Source organism: Lichenostomus cassidix, chromosome 26 (assembly GCF_008360975.1).
Source record: "Lichenostomus cassidix isolate B80296 chromosome 26, HeHo_3.0, whole genome shotgun sequence".
NCBI classification, from domain to species: Eukaryota; Metazoa; Chordata; class Aves; order Passeriformes; family Meliphagidae; genus Lichenostomus; species Lichenostomus cassidix.
Genome location: NC_139506.1, coordinates 3,671,807 through 3,694,551, shown reverse-complemented (window position 1 = coordinate 3,694,551; position 22,745 = coordinate 3,671,807). Strand labels below are relative to the sequence as shown.

General features: G+C 52.0%; 1 protein-coding gene across 2 annotated transcripts in view; it reads right to left on the bottom strand.

Annotated features, from left to right (window-relative positions):
• FOXP4 (forkhead box P4) overlaps nt 1-22,745 on the bottom strand; it is a 59,105-nt gene that overhangs the window by 24,175 nt on the left and 12,185 nt on the right. For both annotated transcript variants that reach the window (XM_085083178.1, XM_085083179.1), the window contains exons 2-3: nt 14,648-14,867; nt 4,009-4,098 (exon numbers count right to left, since the gene is read on the bottom strand). In XM_085083178.1, the coding sequence (XP_084939304.1) occupies nt 4,009-4,098; nt 14,648-14,851 (294 nt within the window). In that variant the 5' untranslated portion in view covers nt 14,852-14,867. The remainder of the gene's footprint in view (nt 1-4,008; nt 4,099-14,647; nt 14,868-22,745) is intronic.

Genomic DNA, 22,745 nt, shown 5'->3' with positions numbered 1-22,745 from the left:
GGAAAACCGGGCAGGTATTCCAGGGAAACTCGGCCCGAGCCAAGGAGGATGAGGGAAGAGGGATTTGGCCGCGTGGAATGAGGCAGGACAGGCAGCGAGGCTCTTGAGAAATTTTTCCTAGATTTTTTTCTTTTTTTTTTTTTTTGGGTTGTTTTTACGGGAAGCGGATTGAACTGCCGCGGAAAGCCGCGGCCTTGGCTGGGAGCGCGGCGGGGTTGTCATCGGTGCCCTCCCGACCCCGGGGACAGCTGGCTTGGCACGGCTTGGGGACATCCTCCGTCAGCCTCCAAACATCCCTGCTCCGGCCGTCACCTCCCTGTGTGCCGTCACCCCTGCCGGGAGGTCACCGCGGGAGCTGCGCGTCATCACCGCTACGGGAAGGGGCAGCTCCTGGTGCACAGCAAAACCACACAGCCCAGAGCTCGTCCCCTCCATCCCTGCTGGCTCTGGGATCATGGGGATGAGCACCCTTCTCTCTCCAGAAGGTGCTCCAGGCTGACCCCAGAGCTGCACTCCCTGCTCTGATCTGATTTTGGGGTTTAACTCCTGGTTAGAAACAGCAGAAAACGTGTTGGTGCTGTTTTTCCTCATTTTAACCACTCTTTTCCATTTTAACCACCTCCTCAAACTGAGGAGGTTGGGAGTAGAAAGGGGGATAAAGCCACCAAAAGCAGCTTTGAGCAGAGCTGTTCTAGGGGCAGGGGGTGAGCAAATCCCACCCCGGAGCACCCGATTCTCTCAGAAGAGCAACCCCAACCCCTCAGACACATCCTGGTGTACCTTCCTGCCCTCAGCATCCAAACTGAGCTCCGAGATCCAGCTGGCTCAGACAGTCTGGGAATGCTCCCAGTGCCCGGGGCCAGGCAGTGATGCCACTGCCACCGAGGTGACCTCAGCCATGGCTGACAAACCCCGAGGGGTGGCACAGGGCCACCCAAACCCTGCTGTGCCCCTCTGGGCCTCACCAGCGTGGGAGGAGACAAAGCACTACAATCTACCCAGGGGCAGAGGAGAAATTAAGCTTAGGTTAATATGTTGGGGTTTGAGGCTGTGGGTTGTTTTAGGATCAATTTTAGGAAGTCAGAACAGCCCTATCACCAAAGGCCCGAGTGCCCTGGGTGGGCTGGCAGCAGGGTGAGCAGCTGAGGGGACACCAGCACGGATGACACCAGGCCCTGATGTTCAGCTTCACGTGAAAAAAAGGAGGAATCAATCCCCGCCATGTTCAGCCCAACGCGGATCCTCGTTAGTGCATCCTCATTAGCACGTCCTCGTTAGCACAGCCTTCCCGCTGGGGAGGCCCAGTCACACCTGGGGACAGTGGCAGCAGAGGTGACAGCACTGAGACCCCACAGGAGCCCCTAGTGCCACCCAGGCAGGGTCCCCACGTCCCCTCCGTGGGCACAGCGTGCTGGCAGAGCTCCTCACACCCATGAATCCACAGGGATTGAAGTGATTTTCTCTTCTGTGAACCCAAAATGCCAACCCCCGAGAGGGATGGTGGAGCTCCTTCCCAAACTGGGAGCTTTGGGATGGACAGAGATGCTCCAAGTTCAAACAGAAAAACCTCAGCGTGAGCCCAGACGGACAGGCTGCTGGATATTTTTTTTTTCCTGGAGAGGGAACGCAGAAGGGCTGGTATTGATCTGTCTTCATTACCCATTTCACTCAAGTTTCAAATCAACAAAATACACTTTTCCGCTCCGCTGCCCTCCCCGCTGCAGCAGACAAAAGAAAAGCAATTTCCCGCAGTTTGCTCCAAACTCCTCTCCCTTCCCCGGGCGCCCTCCTGCCCCTCTCCCCTGCCAGCCAGTTGATCCCACAGAGGCTGGGAGAGCCAAAAAGGGCACCCTGGCCTTCCCTGAGAACTCGGGGTGCTGCTTTTCCAGCACCTCATTCCATGGGTTTGCAGATCCCAGTGGGATCTGCATCTCCCACCATCCCAGGATGCCAACACCCTGCAGAGCATCAACACCAAAAACCCCCCAAAAACAACATTTCAGCAGCAAGCACCAAGTTTCCAGGAGTTTTAAAGTAGCACAGAAATAAACCTATTCTTAAATATTTTAGAACACCCAAAGATGAGGTTTTTGGGTTTTTTTTTTCCTTTCCTACAGCTATAACCGGAGTGACAACGTGAGATTCTCCACACACACCTCTAGGCCTCTGTGGGAAGAGAGTCCCTACTCCAACAACAAAAAAAATCCCACCCCAAGATGCTGCTGAGCCCAGCAGCTCCCTGGTTGTTTTCAAGCACATGCCTTTGGGAATGTCATTAATATTCCCGCTGGCTTGGTGCCCCAAAAACGTCCTGTCCCCATCAGGGGGGTGACAAGGGCCAGCACGGGGGGTCTCCTCTCTCCCTGCCAACACCCAGACCCTCCTGCTCCCTCTCCCCTGGGATGGGGGGCCAGGAGCCGCCTGGCACGGAGCTGAGAGGAGACAAAACTCCCCAGGGATGTGGAAATCCCTTCCCCAGCTGGGGGGGGCTGCACACCCACACGCAGGGACCCCAAAACACCCCAATTCCCAACCAATCCCACCCTGCTGTGCTTCCTGCTGCCTCCCAGCCGGGGTGGCTGCGCTGAGACCCAACCTTCCTCCTCCTCCTCCTCCTCCTCTCCCAGCCGTCCTGGCCAGTCTCATCCACACCCCTGCGCCTTAGATAAACTTCCTTTCAAAGGAGTCTGCCTAATCCCCTATCTCCCCTCGGTCAGATCCCGCTCCAGCTGCCGGCGGGGCCGCGGGGGGAGCAGCGGCCGGGCGCTGCTGAGTTATGAGCTATTTCTGACTCACGTCTACAACTTTCACAAGTCCTTTCTGCAACACAGAGAGAGAGAAAAAAGGGAGGAGGGGAGGGAGGGAGGGAGGGAGAGGAAGGAGATCCAGTTCGCTCCGGCAAAAGCCGCTGGCCAGATGGGCAGGGAGGATGGGGAGGCAGGGAAGGGAGGATGGGATGCTCGGCTAATTCCAGCCGGGAATAGCAGGGAGAGCGAGGAGGGCTAGCAGGAGGAGGAGAGCAGGGACACACACCCACGGAGGGGAGCGAGGCGCCGGTTACCGGAATCTGACTTCACCCTCGCCGCCTTTGTCCTCTGCAGACATTTTCCATGCAGTGACTGCATTTCCTTCCTGCCGGCACCGCTGGAAAAAGCCGCCTGTTTGTGCCGTAGGAGCCCTGACTAATTCCCACTGCTCCCACCCTGCTTCCCAACCTTCTCGGGCTCTCCTGACCCCTGGGAGATCTCTGGGATTTGCTGCTGGATGGCTCAGCCATGCCCTGGCACTCCAAGCCTGGAGAAGATCCCAGGATTGCCCATCCCATCCCGCTGCCCACCCGGCTCAGCCTGGCACAGGCAGGACCTCCAGCTCCGAGAGCGCTTGTGCTAATTACTTTCCTTTGTTAATTAAACCCACGTGGCTCTAATAAGGTAACCTGCTGTTCTCCGATAAATTTAATTAGCCTGAAGGGAGAGCCCCTCCGCACAGCTATTTAAATTGTCACTTCCCATCGCCTGGGCTTTGCTTCTCCCTGCCTCCCCTCCTCTCCAGATTTCACACCTCTTCTGCCCATTTTCTGCCCCTTTCCTTTGGCAGGAGGGGAGCAGAGGGGAGATTCCTCATCCCTGTGGGATCAGGATGCTGAAAATGGGCACCCAAATCCCATTTTCCTGCCAGTGCCACAAACCCCCATCCCAGCTGGGCCTCTGTCCCACGCTGGAGGACCTCCAATCCCAAAGGATTTTTCCCTCATCCACTCTCACAGCGCTCAGCATCCATCCTGGGCTGCTCCAAGCTCTGTGTCACCCTGCCCAAAACGCCATCCCAAAATGTGACACAGAGCCACCTCCCCATCCCCAACCCTTTCCCCTGTCAGCACTCCAAACAAAACCTCCCAATAAGAGGTTTCAGATGATTTAACTCCTGGAGGGAGTGCTCCAGCCATGGAGGTGACAGGGGTTGGCATTGTCCCAGGGGGAAGGGGTGACAGGGGACACTCGGGCTCACCTGCACTGCTGGCTGCTTGCCCTCGTTGCTGCTGGGGGAGCTGAGCCCCGTGGCTTGCTGGAGCAGGAACTGCCGAGCCACCTGCAGAGCCTGCAAGAGAGACACAGGGTGGGCAGGGGGAAGCCATCCTCCTCCTCCTCCTCCTCCTCCATGGGTTGGATCCACGGGGTTGGGGTGATGCACAAGGAGGGAAGTGATCCCCGATGATCCCTCCTGCCACACCAGGACATCCCAGTAGAGACACACTGTTCTCATCACCGTGGGGACAATATTCCAAAAATCCTACCTTTCAGTAGCCACCAGGTCCAGCATTCTCATGTCACAAGTGTTATTCCCAAATCCCAGCTCTGGCACAGCCACCAGCTCCAGCATTGCCATGTCACAAGGGTCATTCCCAAATCCCACCCTTTAGCAGTGACCAGCTCCAGCATTCCCAGGTCACAAGGGTCATTCCCATGTCACAAGGGTCATTCCAAAATCCCATGTCACAAGTGTTATTCCCAAATCCCACCCTTCAGCAGCCACCAGCTCCAGCATTCCCAGGTCAAAAGGGTCATTCCCAAATCCCAGCCCTGGCACAGGGTAATTCCCAAATTCCCACCCTTCAGCAGCTACCAGTTCCACCATTCCCACATCACAGAGGTCATTCCCAAATCCCACCTTTCAGCAGTGACCAGGTCCAGCATTCCTACATCACAGATATTCCCAAATCCCAGCCCTGGCAAGGCCACCAGCTCCAGCATTCCCATGTAAAGGGTCATTCCCAAATCCCAGCCCTGGCACAGGGTTATTCCCAAATTCCCACCCTTCAGCAGCTACCAGCTCCAGCATTCCCACATCACAAGGGTCATTCCCAAATCCCACCTTTCAGCAGTGATCAGCTCCAGCATTCCCATGTCAAGGGTCATTCCCAAATCCCACCCTTTAGCAGTGACCAGCTCCAGCATTCCATTCCCATGTCACAAGGGTCATTCCCAAATCCCAGCCCTGGCACAGCCACTGGAAGTTCTCTCTCCTGCTGGATTTATTCCAGAGCCACCACAACATTCCTGCTGCTGCTGCTGCTGTCCCTTGTGCCCAAAGCCACTGTGGATATTTAATTTTATTGATTGGATTGTGGCATTGGAGCAACAGAAAATTCCAGTCACCAGCCAGGTTTGGGTGAAGCCAAGTGAAGGATCCCATCCTGAATCAATCCAGGAATGTGTGCAAATGGATTTTATGGTTATCCAGGAGTCCAGCAACTCCCACAAATGACCACCATGAAACCTGATTGTTTTTAGGGGTGTTTGCCCAGAAAAAGTGATGAGTTTCCTTGATTTTTTTACAGGGATGAAAGGTGTTTCACCGGGAAGCACACAAAAAGAGGGGAAAAACCAATATAAATGGATAAAATGCACTTGTGAAACACACAGAGGCACGAGAGGCAGCACTGTGGACAGCTGGAGAAAACGGGAAATTAAGGAAAATCCTGTGAAGAGACGAGGAAATGTGAGCTGAGAAAAGGAGTTTGGGAGCCAAGGAAAGGAATAAAGCCCTAAGGAAAGCAACCCAGTGCTCCCAAACCTGTTTGCTCCTCATTTCTGCTTTTAAATTCATCTTTTCCTTCCTTCTGGGTTATTTTTTGGCATTTTTGTGAATAACCTTCACCCCTCCTCCCCTCCCTCCCAAATCCACCTGTACCTCAACCTAAACCACCCAGAGCTCCTCCTCAAATGGAGCATCTGTGAAAAGTCATTCCCTGCATTTCAGGCCCCATTTCAGGTCCTCCCTGTTCTCCTCTGCCCAGGGAATTCTTGGGAAAAAGCACATGAAAAGCAGAGGATGCCCAAGCTGTGCCACAGCTTTGTTTTGGTGGAAAATCCACCTGAAACTGCTCTGTGCAGGTGGACAGGCACCACCAGGGCAGCTGGAAAACGAGAGGGGATTTTTAATTGCAGCCTGAGAGTGAAGGGTTTAACACACAGAGCCTTATTTTATAAAAAAATCTTAATTTCATAGCAATTTCATTTCATTCCAACACTCCAGTCACAGCACTGATCACCCTTGGCTGTGTTTGTCACCATCATAGGAACCAAACAACCCCAAGAAAATCAAAACCTAGGGAATTTTACAAGCAAATGGATCCTAATTTCCTATTCCTGTGGCGAATTACCAGTGCTGCATCCCAGATTGTGCACCCCATGGGCCACTGAGCATCCCCAAAACTGCCCAACCAACAACTCCCAAACCCCCTCGATCCAAACAATTCAAAACTCAGACCCTTGAGGACAAACACAGCAATTCCCCCCTGGGAATCCCCGCTGGAACAATCCCACGGTCCACATCCCGGTGTTTCTCCAAGGGCATTTTTTATTTCCCTGCTATTAGCAGGGATAGATGTGCGTTGGTAATGTGAGCACAAAACCCGTGTGACAGTTATGACAGCTCGAGGTCTGATGTTTTAATTACTTTTGGGAACGAAAACAGTAATTCCGGCTAAAAGGCAAGGTGGAGGAATCCGCTCGGCGGCGGCTCAGCGCCAGGATGCATCCCACATCCCAATCCCTGAGATTTAGCTGCTTTTCCAGGTGCTTTTTTGGCAGAGTTTTGCATGGATTTGGTTCCTTGATGTGCAATTCCTGCCGTGGATTTGGCTCCTCCACGTGCAATTCCTGCAGTATTTTAAGGATCACCTCACAGAGGAGATGTGGTGAGGGCAGTGTGCAGCAGGGATGGAAAACACAGCGGGAAAAGCCTCAGGAACAGAATTCCAGCACATAAAAAACGGGATTTTCTTGTGCTGCACTTCTCTTGGGACTTCTCCCGGAATTTCCCTTCCCCAAAGCCAACTCCTGGCCGGCTCGGGGTGCAGCCCTGCCCGGCTCAGCCCTGCCATGCTGCCTCTCAGGGGGGAATTTCATTCACTCCCCGCTGGCTCCCTCACTTTGGTGTGCTCTGAAGCACGAAATTACAAAGATTTACAGGGGAAAAAAAACCCCGACATGGCCTCACAATTGCACACGGGGGCCTCTCCAGCAGTGCCCTGGAGTTCCCTCTCCCTGCTTCCCTCTCTCCCCATTGCCCAGCAGCAATTCCCACTCCATCCTGCAAATGGGTAACAACCTGTTGCAGGGCTGTGGAGCAGCCAGGGTGGGATTTTGGGATGCAGAGGTGTGTTTGTCACCCAAACGGGGCAGGAGGAGCAGCCCATGTATGGGGGATAAAGCTTTTCCATAAGGAATTGTCACTCCCAGCATCTCCTCGGGGATGAGGAGGTGGGAAAGCAGAAGGAAAGTTTCCCCATCGGAGTGGATCGGTTTTTACCTCTGTGAACCAGAGGAAAAATGATTTAAAAATAAAAAAAACAACCCAAATCCTGCTTGCCTGGTGTTATCCAGGAGTCACTAGCCCATCACCTGGAATTGGGAATTGATGGGTTGTGTCAAACTCCTCCTGGATGGCTTCAGATGATCCCAGAAAATGATCCCAAAAAGATCCCAAAAGAGTTGATGAGGTTTGGCTCTGCCCTCCCCAAGAGCAGCTCATTGCAGGAAGAGGAAGAGGATGGAGAGCTGGGCATTGCTGGGGGAAGCCCCAGAACTTCCTCGGGATGAGGAAAGGCAAGGAAAACATCTGGGTTGGGATGGGCAGGAGGTCCATAAATACCCCAACCGTGCTGGGATGAATCCCACCCTGCCAGGACCTGCTTCCTCAACACTGGAACTTTCTCTGCTCCCAGGATATCCCCAGGGATGCTGATTTTGGGATGCTGATTTTGGGATGCTCACTTTGGGATGCTCATTTTGGGATGCTCATTTTTTGGGATGCTCACTTTGGGATGGTCATTTTTTGGGATGCTCATTATTCTTTGGGATGCTCATTATTTTTTGGGATGCTCATTATTTTTTGGGATGCTCTTTTTGGGATGCTCATTTTTCGGGATGCTCTTTTTGGGATGCTCATTTTTTGGGATGCTCATTTTTTGGGATGCTCATTTTTTGGGATGCTCATTTTTTGGGATGCTCATTATTTTTTGGGATGCTCATTATTTTTTGGGATGCTCATTATTTTTTGGGATGCTCATTATTTTTTGGGATGCTCATTTTGGGATGCTCACTTTGGGATGCTCACTTTGGGATGCTCACTTTGGGATGCTCATTTTTTGGGATGCTCATTTTTTGGGATGCTCATTGTGGGATGCTCATTTTTTGGGATGCTCACCCCTCCCCTCACACCCCAAATCCCTCCAGTTCTCTGCATCATTCTCCTGATTTCCTCCCCCTCCAGCCTGCCAGCCCTGGATGTGCTGAAGCTTCCTCCTGACCCCAAAAAGGGCAGATTTTGGCTGCTTCCCCCATGGAAAACACCACAAAATTCCCTTTTTTCCCCATGAGGAAGTCCAGATCCCACCTGGCTGCAGCCCTGGAAGAGCCCAGGAGAGGAGAGGAGAGGGCAACTCCCATCCCATCCAGGGAGGCTGAATAATTTGGGATTAATCCCTAAACCCTGCCTTTCCCTCCCCAAAATCTGCTCCAGGGATTAATCCCTCATCCCTGCCTTTTCCTCCCCAAAATCTGCTCCAGCAGAGCCTTTCTGGGGCTTCCTGATTGGGGAAGAAATTGGTGAAGAGCTCCAAAAAAAGGTTTGGAGAGCATAGAGATATCCACAGGTCATCCTAAAAGCAGGAGCTTCCCAAAAAAGTCTGCAGGACAAAGGGAAAATCTTGCCTGGAGTATTTGAAAATCCCCATTTTTTAGCAGGTATTTCACTGTGGGAGGATGGAGTTTTTAATTCCAGCCTGGATGCTCCTGCTGGGAAGAGCTGCCCAAAATCAGCCGAGGGATTTTCCACCTGCATCTCACTTTGCATGAGTTTTTACCTTCCAAAAAGAGGAAAAAAATACCTGAAAAAAACTCCATTAAACCAATTATTTTGCACGGGAAGAGGGAGGAAGGGAATCTCTGTATCTTCCTTTTTCCCCACAGATCCTTTTGGAGGATGGAAAGAGGTTGGGAAGGGCTGAAAAAAACGGTATTTAAAAAAAAAATAAAAATAAAAAAAAGGCAGATTTTTTTTTTTTTTTACACGAACCTCATAAAAAAACGACATCGTCACATTCCAGAATTAGAGCCATTAAAACAACCCAGAGGGATATTTTTAGCTGGATGTGAGCAGTAAATGATGCCATATTGAGGAGCTCTTCCACCAGCCCAGCCCTGGCCTCGCTTAACCAGAACCAAATGGCTCCGAGAGATCCAAAAGAACAAAAAAAAAAGACAAAATTCCTCGCAGGAAGAGGAGAAAAAAAGTGCTTTTTACACCCAGCAATGTGTTTGTTTCCCAGATCCAGCTGTTCTCCCCTTGCTGCAGTGCTCCTGGGTTTTATGCCTCTGCTCCTGATGATCCCACCCCGTGGAAAAAAAGGAAAAAATGGGAAAAATGGGGGGAAAAGGGAAAAAATATAATGGGGAAAAAAATAATATAAGGGGGAAAAAATATATAAGGAGGAAAAAATATATAAGGGGGAAAAAATATAAGGGGGAAAAATGGAGAAAAAATGGGGAAAAATGGGGAAATGGGGAAAAGGGAGAAAAGGGGAGAAAAGGGGGAAAAGGAAAAATATGGGAAAAAATAAATATGGGGAAAAAAATAAATATGGGGAAAAAAAATATGGGGAAAAAAAATATGGGGAAAAAAAAATATGGGGAAAAAATCAATATGGGGAAAAAATAAATATGGGGAAAAAATAAATATGGGGAAAAAATAAATATGGGGAAAAAATACGGGGAAAATATGGGGGAAAAAAAGGAAAGAAAGTGGAAGAAAAAAAAGAGAAAAAAGGCTCCTGCATTCGTCCTGAGTGAAATATTAAATATAAATCAGGCAAGCGAAGAGAGAGATGAGTTTCACTGAAGTGCTCCGGCCTCGTTTTTATCTCAAACACCCTAATAATAGAGGATTACACAACATATCCGAGATGTGATCACATGCTTCATGCAATGGGATCTCTCCCCGGGCAGCAAAGTGCCTCTCCTCCCCCTCCACACCCTTCCCCAACTCCCAAAAAAGTCCCGTTTGCTCCTTCTCCAAAACAAGCCTTATTTTGGTTTATTCCTCCCTGCTACTTTTGACATCCATCTGCAGCGAACTGAGGATTTTTTTAGGTTTTTGGGGTCGTAAAACGACGCTGGAGCAGCTGGATTTTTCCAGATGGTTCCTTTTCTGTGGATTTTGAGGTGGAAGGAGCTGCTGTGGGGTGCCAGACTTGGGGATTTTCTCCTGAATTTTCCCGGCGCGTCCCTGAATGGATTTGGGTTCTCCACGTGAAATTCCTGCTGTGTTTGCAGGGATCTTTTCCATCTCTTTTTCTGCATTCCCTGCACCCCAAAGCTGCAGTGACCCCATGGATTCAAACCCCAAATCCAGGCTGGCAGTTGGAATTTTCTGCAGGAATTCAGCAATAACCCCAAATCTGCAGCGACCCCAAAACCCCAATGGATTTAAATTCCAGGCTGAGAGTTGGAACTTTTTGCAGAAGTTCCGCAAAACCTTGAAAAACCCCAAAGTTGCAGTGACCCCAAAGGATTTAAACCCCAGCTCCAGGCTGGCAGTTGGAATTTTCTGCAGGAATTCAGCAAAAACCCCAAATCTGCAATGACCCCAAAACCCCAATGGATTTAAACCCCAACTCCAGGCTGGCAGTTGGAATTTTCTGCAGGAATTCAGCAAAACCTTGAAAAACCCCAAAGTTGCAGTGACCCCAATAGATTTAAAACCCAGCTCTAGGCTGGCAGTTGGAATTTTCTGCAGGAATTTAGTGAAACCCTGAAAAACCCCAAAGCTGCAGTGACCCCAATGGATTTAAACCCCAACTCCAGGCTGGCAGTTGGAATTTTTTGCAGGAAAACCCCAACGGTGGCAGAGCAGTGCTTGTGGCCAGCACCATCCCCACTCCCAGTTCCCAAACCACAGAGCATCCCCACCCTCATCCCCCACCCCATCACCCCGCTGCCCCCATTTCCTTCCTCCGCCGGGAATTCCAGGGGGATGCAGCCTGGCAGGAGGGGCTGGCCGATCCCTTTGGAGCCCCGGAGGTCCCTCCACGTTCCCACAGCAACGGCCGGGGGGGGTCCCGGACCTTGGGCTACCCCCCGGTGCCCCCGGGCGACCTCTCCCCTCGGCCAGCCCCGGCACAAAGCGGGAGAGGCTATTGAGGCTTTTCAGCATTGAAATCCCGGGATTTAACCCCCGGGCTGCGGGAGAGGGAGGGAGGGAAGGGAAAAAGAGGAGGGGGATGCCCTTTGGAACTGCCTGTGCTCCCCATCCAGGCTGTCCGGGATGCTTGGAGGGGGTGTGGATCGGGATGGATGGATTGGGAGGGAAGGAGGGAAGGAGGGAAGGAGGGAAGGAGGGAAGGAAGGAAGGAAGGAAGGAAGGAAGGAAGGAAGGAAGGAAGGAAGGAAGGAAGGAAGGAAGGAAGGAAGGAAGGAAGGAAGGAAGGAAGGAAGGAAGGAAGGAAGGAAGGAAGGAAGGAAGGAAGGAAGGATTGGGATGGATTGGGATGGATTGGGATGGAAGGATTGGGATGGAAGGATTGGGATGGAAGGATTGGGATGGGAGGATTGGGATGGGAGGATGGACGAGGGAATTCTGTGCTCCAGAGTGGGACAGAGCTGGGGTCTGACCCCACCCCAGCAATCCACCCCCTCGCTCTGGGGACACCCCAAACCAGGGTCCCTGAGCACCCCACAGCACCCCCACCCACCTTAGGGAAGCACCCTCGGGGAAGAGCTGCTGCTAGCAGTTTCTGGGTCTAGTTGTGGTTGCTATTATTGTTACTGCTTGTTTATAGATACTAGTAAAGAACTGTTATTCCTTTTCCCATACCTTTGCCTAAAAGCCCTTAATCTCAAAATTAAAATAATTCAGAGGGAAGGGAAATCACATCCTCTGTCCTAAAGGGAAGTTCAACCTCTCTTAGCAGACACCTGTCTTTCGAACCAAGACAAGCTGGAACCCAAAGATTCCCTGCCAAGACCCGTTTGGGTTCACCCTCGGAAGCAGGGAGCTCACAGAGGTCAAATCCAGCCAAAACCAGGAGTAAATCCCCACAGACTCAGACTTTGAGGCCACCAGGATGAGCCGCGGGTTCCAAACCCTTCCCAGCGTTTCCTGGGGAATTTCATAAAGTTCAGCAAGAACGAGGATGGAGAGCTGACATTTCGGGATGAGGGAAGAGCCCAGTGGGCTGAGAACCCTGGGAGAACGCCGGATGCTCCCAGCGATGGAGCAAAACCTCCATCAGGCACCTAATTGTCCAAAACTCCTGCCGTGGGGACATTTATTCCTCACCCCAGCTGGTGCTCAGCCTGCTCCCTGGAGCAGGAAGATGGATAATCCTCGGGATGGTTCCTCCCCCTGCCCCAGGTGTCACTCGGTTTTTTTGGGAAGTTCACCAAAACCCTCTGCTTTAATAACTCCATGGTGTTAAAGACTCCCAGCCAGCTTCCCGGGGTGACCCCACTGGGAGTCCGTCAGGAGAAACGCAAAGGGGGTGAAATGAAACATCAGGATTCACCAGGGATGAGCCAACATTGGAAAAGCCCTTTTATTCCTGATTTTCTGCAGGAGATCCCCCTTTTCACAGCCATGATTTGCATCATTTTGGCTGGGGGGGGAACATGGATCTCCTGTTATCCCGTGGAATTCCGGGAGGGAGAGCAAGTTGTTGGCTGTGAACCTGAGAGTCCCTTTTTTGGGGAAAAACTCCCAAATCTGCCTTTATTCCCGATTTTCTGCAGGAGATGCCACATTTCACAGCCAAAATTTGCATCATTTTGGCTGGGGGGGGGGGAAATGGATATCCTGTTATGCCATGGAATTCCAGGAGGGAGAGCAGATTATTGGTTGGGAATTTGAGAGTCCTTTTTTTCTGGGAAAAACTCCTGGATCTGGGCTGGCACTGGAGGAAACAGGACCACCACACCCAGCACTGATCCCAACCAACATCTGCCTTTATTCCCAATTTTCTGCAGGAGATCCCCCATTTCACAGCCATGATCACATCATTCTGGCTGGGGGGAACACAGATTTCCTGTTATCCCATGGAATTCCAGGAGGGAGAGCAGATTGTTGGCTGTGAACCTGCGAGTGACTTTTTCTGAGAAAAACTCCCATATCTGCCTTTATTCCCGATTTTCTACAGGAGATCCCACATTTCATAGCCATGATCGCATCATTTTGTCCAGGGGGGGAACACAGACTTCCTGTTGTCCTGGAATTCTGGGAGGGAGGGAAGGTTGTTGGCTGTGAACCTGAGAGTCCCTTTTTTGGGGAAAAACTCCCGAATCTGCCTTTATTCCCGATTTTCTACAGCAGATCCCTCATTTCACAAATTGCATTATTTTGGCCAGGGGGGAACACGGATCTCCCGTTATCCCATGGAATTCCAGGAGGGAGAGCAAGTTGTTGGCTGTGAGAGTCCCTTTTTCTGGGAAAACCTCCCGAATCTGCCTTCATTCCCAATTTTCTACAGGAGATCCCCCATTTCCCAGCCAGAATCCCATCACTTTGCCCAGGGGGAACACAGCTCTCCCGTTATCCCATGGAATTCCGGGAGGGAGAGCAAGTTGTTGGCTGTCAACCTGAGAGTCCCTTTTTTGGGGAAAAACTCCCAAATCTGCCTTTATTCCTGATTTTCTACAGGAGATCCCACATTTCACAGCCAAGATTGTTTCGGCTGGGGGGTGGGAACACAGATTTCCTGTTATCCCATGGAATTCCAGGAGGGAGAGCAGGTTGTTGCCTGTGAAAGTCCCTTTTTCTAGGAAAACCTCCCGGATCTGCCTTCATTCCCGATTTTCTACAGGAGATCCCCCATTTCCCAGCCAGAATCCCATCACTTTGCCCAGGGGGGAGCACGACTCTCCCGTTATCCCATGGAATTCCGGGAGGGAGAGCCAGCAGCTCCTCGGAGGGGCACTGGCAGCAGCATTACACGCATGATTACCCTGCGGATCCGGGGAACGGCGGCTTAGCGGCGCGCGGAGCGGCTGTTATCCAGGTAATGGATTTACAGCACTCCCCGCTAAACCGTCGGACACAGCGATTTTTTACAGCTTTCACACCGGAATTTATGGCTCAGGGAGGCCATCGCCGCGCGAGGCGAGGGATCATTGCCTTATTTAGTAGGCGAGGAGGGGAATTGATGGTTTTTCGCCAAAGTTTGGTTGGGAAGGTAAGCTGCAGGCGCGGCGAGGGGACACGAGTGACAGGGGCTCCCTGAGGGACACATGTGTCATTGTCACACGTGTCCTGGGCCATGAGGGTGAGGTTCAGTCCTCAGGGAATGGGAAAGCAGCTCCTGGAAAACCAAAATACGCTCAGGGAGCAGCTGCTCCTGGCGTTGTCACCAAGATTTTTGGTGTCCCAGCCCCTCGGGGTGACAGGGACAGAGCAGGCAGGATGTGACCCCAAAACCACAGATGGGCTCTGCTTCCCAAGGGATGTGGGACAAGGACAGACCCCTGGGTTTTGGGGCAGCTCGAGCAGCGATGGCCAAACCAGATGTACCCTCCCTCGGGGACAAAGCCAGGTGTGCCCCCAAACCAATGGAACAACTCCATACTCCCCGCGGAAGCAGCAATGTCCATCCTACCTGCTGCTGCTGGAAGTGCAGGAGCTCCACGGGGCTCATCTCTCCGTTGGCCTCGGCGGCTCCGGTGGCTCCGTCGCGGCCACCACCCCCAGGGCCACCCCCGGGGCCACCGCCGGGGCCATCGGGCTGGTTGCTGAGGCTGCTCACCCCGTTCTGCGCCGAGGGCGTGGAGCGGATCGTCTCCGAGGCTGATTCAACCATCATGACTCGCTAGCAGGACCTAGAAAAGGGGAGAGGAGAGCTTGAGAAGGGGGGCTGAGATCCCTGGCTGTGCCTGATCCCAGCAGGATCCCGCAGGGATGGGATGGCAAACCCTGTTGGGTTTTAGGTGTGTTGGATTTACCCCAAAAAATAAACGTGCAGCTGCCATGAGCACGCTGCACATCCCTGGGCAAAACAAGACCAATTCCTTAGGACAACCCACAATTCCAGCTTTTTCCGAGCCTGGAGCGAGGCACAGAGCCCCAGGAATCTGTGAATTTTCCCCAAATCCTGACGTATTTCACAGCTGGAGACAGCACAGCCAAACTCCCTGCACACCGAGCACCATGGATTCCACCCTGAAAATCCCAAAGAAGTCGAAACATTTCCTCCAAGAGCTTCCTCTCCCAGCAAACCACCACTTCCCAGCAGGAAAAACCACCTGGCAGGAGGTTTGGTGCCAGGCTGGGGAAGCCCAAAGGCTTGGGAAGAGCTGGGATGTGGAAATGAGAGAACAGCAGCGCACGGGTTGGAAAATCCTTCCTTTTCTCCCAGTCTTTGCTCGGTGGGATTTGTGGATTTGTGAACCTGAGGGTTTCTTTTTCTGGGAAAAACTCCTGGATCTGGGCTGGCACTGGAGGAAGCAGGACCCTCTGTCAGCCACATCCAGCCCTGACACAGAAGAGTGGGATCCACCCTGGATTGGTCTCTCCCTCCTTCCCAAAACACTCTGGAAAAGCAGAGGACACAGTCTGATCCCGTTCCATCCCCACCCAGCACCGCTCAGAGAGTTTGCAACGAGTCAGGAACAAAAACAGAGCCATGAGGGGGAAAAAAAAACCCCATCCCTGCTTTTTCTTTTCCCCTCTTTTTTCCCCGATTTCCCCCCTCCACACCCCAAAAGCCAGCGAGACGAACCAGGAACAACATAATTGCTGAAATGTGGCGTGTAATAATCGCTATTCAGGGGCTGATCATTCATATTAAACAGGGAGCAGCGAGCTGCTCATTTGCATGTTGGAGATTATCTGCATTTCAAAAGTCATTTCCGCAGGGGATATGAGTGACATCCATTCCCAAGGGGAGCTCCTGGCTCCCTCCCACTGTCCCAGGGCTCAGAGGTGACACACCGGTGGCTGTGGGATGGCTCAAGGTTAAGGGGATTACTGGGATTTGGGTTTGGTTGGAGCATGGAGAAGCTTCCCGAGGATGGGATGCTCACAGGACGCTGCGTTAGGAGCAAAAATCTGGAATAAACCCCCCATTTTTTGCCTTAAAACTACATTTTTTCCTTCCTCCCGCTTGAATCTCAATGATTTCCACCTCAGAAATATGAAATTATTGCTGTTCCTATTCCCATTTTCCTTCTGAAAATCCACCAGGCCCTGCGGGGAACGCTCCATGTCCAACACTCCAACAGCATCACCAGGGCCAGAAACTCGTCAGGATTCAAGCAGGGATTTGACTTTTACACGGAGAACAGGAATGTCCAGAGTTACAACAGGAAGGATTAAAAAAAAGACCCAAAAAAAAAAAAAAAAAAGTTTTGGAAAGGATATAAAACTTTCCTGGCTTCGGGCATAAACTGGAGCTTAGCTGTTGGGAATTAGGAGGAAATCTGTGCTGGTGGAGGAGCCGTGGGCTCACTCCGGTGGTTCCAGCCCCTGCCAGAGGCAGGATGGGATGCTGGAGCAAATTCCCTCAGCCAGGGTGATTCCCGGAGCTGGGGACACCAGGCCAGCTGAGTTCCCTCTCCAAGTCCTGTAAAACTCGACTTCCCGTTCCCAAACCCCTCCGGGACGCTGGAGTGTCTGCGATCCCAACGTTGCTGCGAGGGAAGTCGTAAAAGAAAAGTCATCACCGTAATAATGGAAATATTTCCATTCCTATAAAAAGTTTCTACAAAACCCTTACAGAAAAAAATAAAAGGGAGGGGGGGAATAAAACCGAAAGCGATGTCTGCGAGGTTATAAAGTGGATTTAAATTAGGAACGAGCACTTTTCCAGCCAGGATGGATCCGGGATGGCTGGGGAGAGGAAAAGTCGGCTGGACGATGCTGGAGCACACGTGCCTCGCTGCACACAGCCGGGAGGGATCCGCAGCATCCCAGCTCCTGCCTCTCATCTCCCGCGGTTCAAACGCGGCCAGCGTCGCGGGGATCCGGAGGGGCTGAGCAGGATCAGACCTTCCCGCAGGCAGGAAGGCAGCGATGCTGCCCAGCCAGCCTGGGAAGATCCAACAGCACCCACATCCACCCGGGAAGGGTGGGCTTGGTTAAAAGGGGAGGGAGGAGCCCCCTCACACGGCAACGGCAACAGCAGCGGCATAAATGGATTGTTAATTACCATTAATTACCATTTCAGACTCCGAGCTCCGCCGCTGAACCACCGCTCTGCCTTTTTTTGTTCCCCCCTTTCATCCAACCACGCACCTTCCGCAGGACAAAGGGAAGGAAACGGAGAATTACAAACGGAGCAACCAATCCCCCCCATCCCTGCCTTCGGCAGGACCATATGGCAACGAGGGTGTATTAATTACCGCGGCTTTTAATTAACAATTGCTTCCTCTGAGCAGTAACATTGCCTTGACATCCCCCGACTCGCCGCTAACCTGCGCGGAGCACTGCGCCGTCCCAGTCATCAATCCCGCTTTATTGACATCCATCCCTCCCGCAAACAGCCGCGATCCCAGGGTTTTCCAATTAACACCTCCGCACTCTCTAATTAGCGCAATTAACAGGCTGATGGATGCCCGGAGCTTCCCTGGGAGGGAGGGGCTGGAGGAGGCGCCGAGACGTGGATCCCACCGCGTGTGCCACGATTCCCGCGGGAATGCCACCTCGTGTGCCGTGCCAGGGAGCCTGGCACTGCCATGGAACCTTCCAGAAGGGAAGGATCGACATGGAGGTGACCAAAATTGCAGACTCAACGCAAAGGGTGTGAGATTTTAGGAGCAGGAATGGCAGATAAAGCAGAGGTTTTTCCCCAAAATTTTGGGCTATCCACACCCATCCCAAGCAATGCCACTTCTCCACCTGATTCCATGGACAGAGGAATTCAGGGACACTTCTCAGCCCCCAGGACCTGCTGGGACAACCAGAGCCACACCACAATCTCCTCAGAAACCACTGTCCCGATACCGATTTCAGCAGCTTTCCTTATTTTTAATTATCCTCAGCAGCTCTGTAACTTTGGGCTGCCCTTCATGGGCCACGTATGGCCCCAAAGTCACCTCCACTGTCCTCGAGTCCCCATCCCTGACCGCTGTGGGTGACCTCACCCTGGGCTACCTAAGAGCTCCAAACCATCACCCAGGAGGGAGGGATGAGGAAAAACAGTGGGAAACACTGCTGGGAAAACAATCCTGCCACACCTCCACGAGCTCGCTCGGGTGACGGGGACAGCGCGGGTGACAGAGACAGCACGGGTGACACGACAAACTGACACACAAACCCACACTGAGCCATTCCAGAGGCTGTTCTCACCCTTCCCATCACATCCCCATCCCAAAGAAGTGTTCCAGAGTTTCCTCCCAGCTCCAGCCTCGCCAGGACGCAGAGGGGATCAGGCAGACTGTCCCGCGGGTACCAGCGGATCCTCCAGGAGCACAGAGCCAGCAAATCCTCCCAAAGCCTTGGAAATCTGTGGGATGCTCCTCTGCACAGCTGGAAGGAGAAGAGGACTCGGGAAAGCCGGATCCCAGGCTCTGGATCTGCTCCCAGCTCCGGAAAGTTGAGCAACCTGCCCGTCCTGCTCCGGCGGCGCGAGGCTTTAGGAAGAGGTTGTTAATCCTAAAAGGATTCGGCTGGGAGAGAAGCAGCAGCCCGGGATTGCTCCGAGAGTGGCTTTTTACCCTTTAATTAACACATAAACACATGGAAATGTGGAAAGGGGATTAAAATAAAAGTCTGGGGGAGCTGAAACGAAGCCGGAACATTACTGTAAATTAGAAGATATTTAAGGAACCAGGGACTGGCTAAGCCCAGGCACTGCTTTAATGGGATCTCACCTCTGGGCACTTTCATCTCCCACTTTCATCTCGCTCCCAGCAACTTCTTTGGGAAGAGCCAACCTCCAGCGCTTCACCTTCAGCCCCTGGCTCTCCTCACCTGCCTCAGAGCCAGCCCAGCCCGACTCGTGGCCACCAGGGACTGGCAGGTGGCAAGGAGCCTTTGCTGCTCCAGGGATGGACACAGCGAGGTTCTCCACCCCAAAAAGGTGGCTTGGATCACCACAAAGAGCTGGAAAACTCCTGGAAGTGTGAGCACTCCAGCGTGGGAAGCCCTGGGATGTTCCTGCCCTCCTGGCAAACCCCACCTGCCTCTCCAAAACCTTCCACCCTCCGAGCATCCTTCACCCTTCAGAGCTTCTCCAACCCCACATGGGACATTCCCAGAGACACCACCGCCCGCCTGGCACCTCTCCCATCCCCGCCGAGCCTCGAGGAACACAAAACCCCATCCAGAGAGGGTGTGGCAGTGGCCGGAGGTGGCCGGGCGGTGTCGGGACAGCGGGACAGCCGCTCCATCCCGGAGCACGTGCCGAGCACCAGGGCTGCCGCTCCACCCCGCTCCATCCCTCGCTGTGCTCTTGAAAAGATTAAAAAAAAAGGAACCCCACTCCATCTCATTAAGAAAGTAAACACAAGAGCCGTCTAAGTGTCTAATTAAGCTTCTAATTAGTCCCTGCTTGTTACTAATGCAAATTAGATTACGCCGCTTAACTACAGCATGTCCACAACACCCTTGTTAATTGCGGCCTTTTGAAATTAAATTACTCCCTAATTAGCATATCAAAGCCATTGATTCGGAGCCAGGAAAGATGAGGGCAGGAGGAAGCCGAACGCCAAGTTTTGTTAATCAGGGACGTCTAATTAAATAGTGACGTGGAGCACGGGGCTCCCACCTCACCGCTCCGGAGCCACCACACGTGGGGACCCGGGGGACACCGGCTGGGGACACCCCTTGGTGGGTGCTGGTGGGCTGTGGATCCCTGTGGAGGTGCTGGAGCATCCTGGTGGGTCGGGATGCAGGTCAGGTACTTGTGTTCCCACTAAGCTGGGATGGAGATCCAGCAGCTGTGGTCCCGCTAAGTTGGGATGCAGGTCTGGTATCCATGTCCCAATGGTTTGGGATGCAGGTCTGGTATCCATGTCCCAAAAGGTTGGGATGCAGGTCTGGTACTTGTGTCCCAAAGGGTTGGGATGGAGATCCAGCACTTGTGGTCCCACTAAGTTGGGATGCTGGTCTGTATCCATGTCCCCAAGGGTTGGGATGCAGATCTGGTACCTGTGTCCCAAAGGGTTGGGATGGAGATCCAGAACCTGTGTCCCAAAGGGTTGGGATGCAGATCCAGAACCTGTGTCCCAGAGGGTTGGGATGCAGATCCAGCACTTCTGGTCCCATTAAGTTGAGATGCAGCTCTGGCACCCATGTCCCTCTGGGTCAGGATGCAAGTCTGGCACTCATGTCCCATCAGGCTGGGATGCAGGTCTGGTTTCCATGTTCCCATCAGGTCAGGATGCAGGTCCAATACCCCTGTCCTGGTGGGATGGGATGCAGATCCAGCATCCTTGTGCCATCAGGTGAGGATGCAGGTTTGGTACCAATCTCCCATCACGTTGGGATGCAGGTTTGGTACCCATGTCCCTTCAGGTCACGATCCAGCATCCCTGTCCCATCAGGCTGGGATGCAGGTTTGGTACCCAAATCCCAGTGGATGCCCACAGGGAGCAATGCCAAGGGCAAATCCCAAAATCCAGGAAGGTCCCATGGAGTTACAGCAGCCACCACAATATCACCTCCAGCTCTGGCACCAGCTTGAATCATCCCCCAATTTCTCATCCCCCAATTTCTCATCCCCCTAAAAACTCCCTTTCCTTCAGCCCAGCATGATCCAAATGGGAATTCACAGACAAAACATCCCAAACCACACCCTCTATGCACACAGATCAGGGTCACCCCCTCCCCAGCCCCAAAATCCTTGTGACCCCACAGAGGAGCAGGAGAGGCACCTCAGTGAGGACAGGTGGGGCTGGAGGAGCCTCTCACCTGTAGGATCCCAAAGCCAGCTCGGCACAAGGTGACAGTGACACGGGGGGATGTGACATTAGGGTCTTGACACCAAACTACCCCTTAGGGCACCAGACTGGGGGGACATCCATGTCCTCAGGTGGGACATCTCCACTCCATCCCCATCCCAGCAGGAATTCACCAATGTCCACCACAAATCCCAACCTTGGAAAAACCCAAACCCACCTCTCCTCTCACTCCAGTTTTCCCCCAACACCTCCAACCCCAAATTCCCAACAGGACATCAACAACAGATCCCCCAGGGAACAGACTGAATCCAAAGGCAGAATCACTCCAAGGAGAGTGAAAGTGAAGCCTAATTTCAAAGTTATTTCAATAACTTCCTGAATGACCCAGTTCTTCCCATTTTATAACTTTTCCTCTTTTTTTTTTTTTGGTGGTTTTTTTTTTTTGTTTAAAGAGGTGGGAAGGGAAAAAAAAAATAAAGGGACGAAGATTGGAAAAGTTTAATAGAGGGAGAAAAAGTCTATTAAAAAAAAAAAATAAGGCAGGCAGCTCGTCTCAGGGGAAGAGCTGAAATATTAAAGAAAGGAAAATCGCTTCTCCGGCTGCTGAGCCAGAGCAGGAGAATGGAGAGGCTGGAAGAGAACGAACGGGGCACTTTTAATTGAAAAAAAAAAGAGAGATTCAAATGAAATATCCAATATCCCCGTTAAAGAAAGGAAGAAAGACGGACCTTGGACGCCGAGAAATTGCGAGAGAAGCCCCAACTTTTCTTTCTCTCCCCCATTCCTCGGAAGTTATAGGAAAGAGGGATGAGAGAAAGGAAGGGAAAAAAGGGTTTTTCATCCGAGAGGAACTCAGGGGGAATGAAGGAGGAGGGCGGAGAGAGAGAGAGAGAGAGTGTGTGTGCAAGTTTTATTCATTTATTTTATTTTACGAGTAAAAATAATATATTTAAAATTAAAAAAAAAAAAAAAAAAAAGAGAAGAGAGAGAGAGAGAAAAGGCCGAGTTTTATAATGTCCCAGTGTTTGGAAGCAGCGGAAAGGAGCGGAGAGGGGGGAAAGCAACTAAGAACAGAAGGGCCGATCCAACCACCCGCCGCACGAGCCTCTCTCCCAACGAGATTCAATTAATTGATAACAAGAGGCATCAAATTAATTTTTCAAGGATGTTAGATTTTGATGAAGGAAAAAATCTCTCTGATTTTAATCGGGGCGGCGTTTAAAAGGCATAAATGAATATCCCTTTCTAATCATCTGAGGCGCCGAGGAAGCACCAAGCGGTTAACGTGGAAATTCAAATCGTTTAATTAGGGGGGGGGGGAAAGAGGGGAGGTGGCCGTGGTGGGGGAAGGGGGCTCGGGGTTTTCTTTTTAAAGAGCTTTATGAAGAAATTATTTTTTAAAAAAATTATATTTCTTTCAAGCATCTTCGCTCTCCTCCCCCCCTTCTCTCCTTCTCCCGGCCGCACTTGGAAAAACCCATCTAGGAGCTTTTTGCTTTTGAATAGAGACCGTTCCCTGGCACAATCTAATTAACAAAAATGATAATGAAGAGGGTGGGGAAAAGAAATTTTCAGAGGGAACGAAATAAAAAGAGCCCTCCAAAGTCTCAGGGAATAAAAAAAATAAGGTGAGATTCCCACCGCGCGCAAATCCCGTTTGCCGCTCTGCGCTTCCACACGGGACGAGGGGTTTGGGATGTGGGATGAGGGGTTTGGGATGTGGGATGAGGGTTTTGGGATAGGGGATGAGGGTTTGGGATAGGGGATGAGGGGTTTGGGATATGGGATGAGGTTTTTGGGATATGGGATGAGGGGTTTGGGATGTGGGATGAGGGTTTTGGGATGTGGGATGAGGGG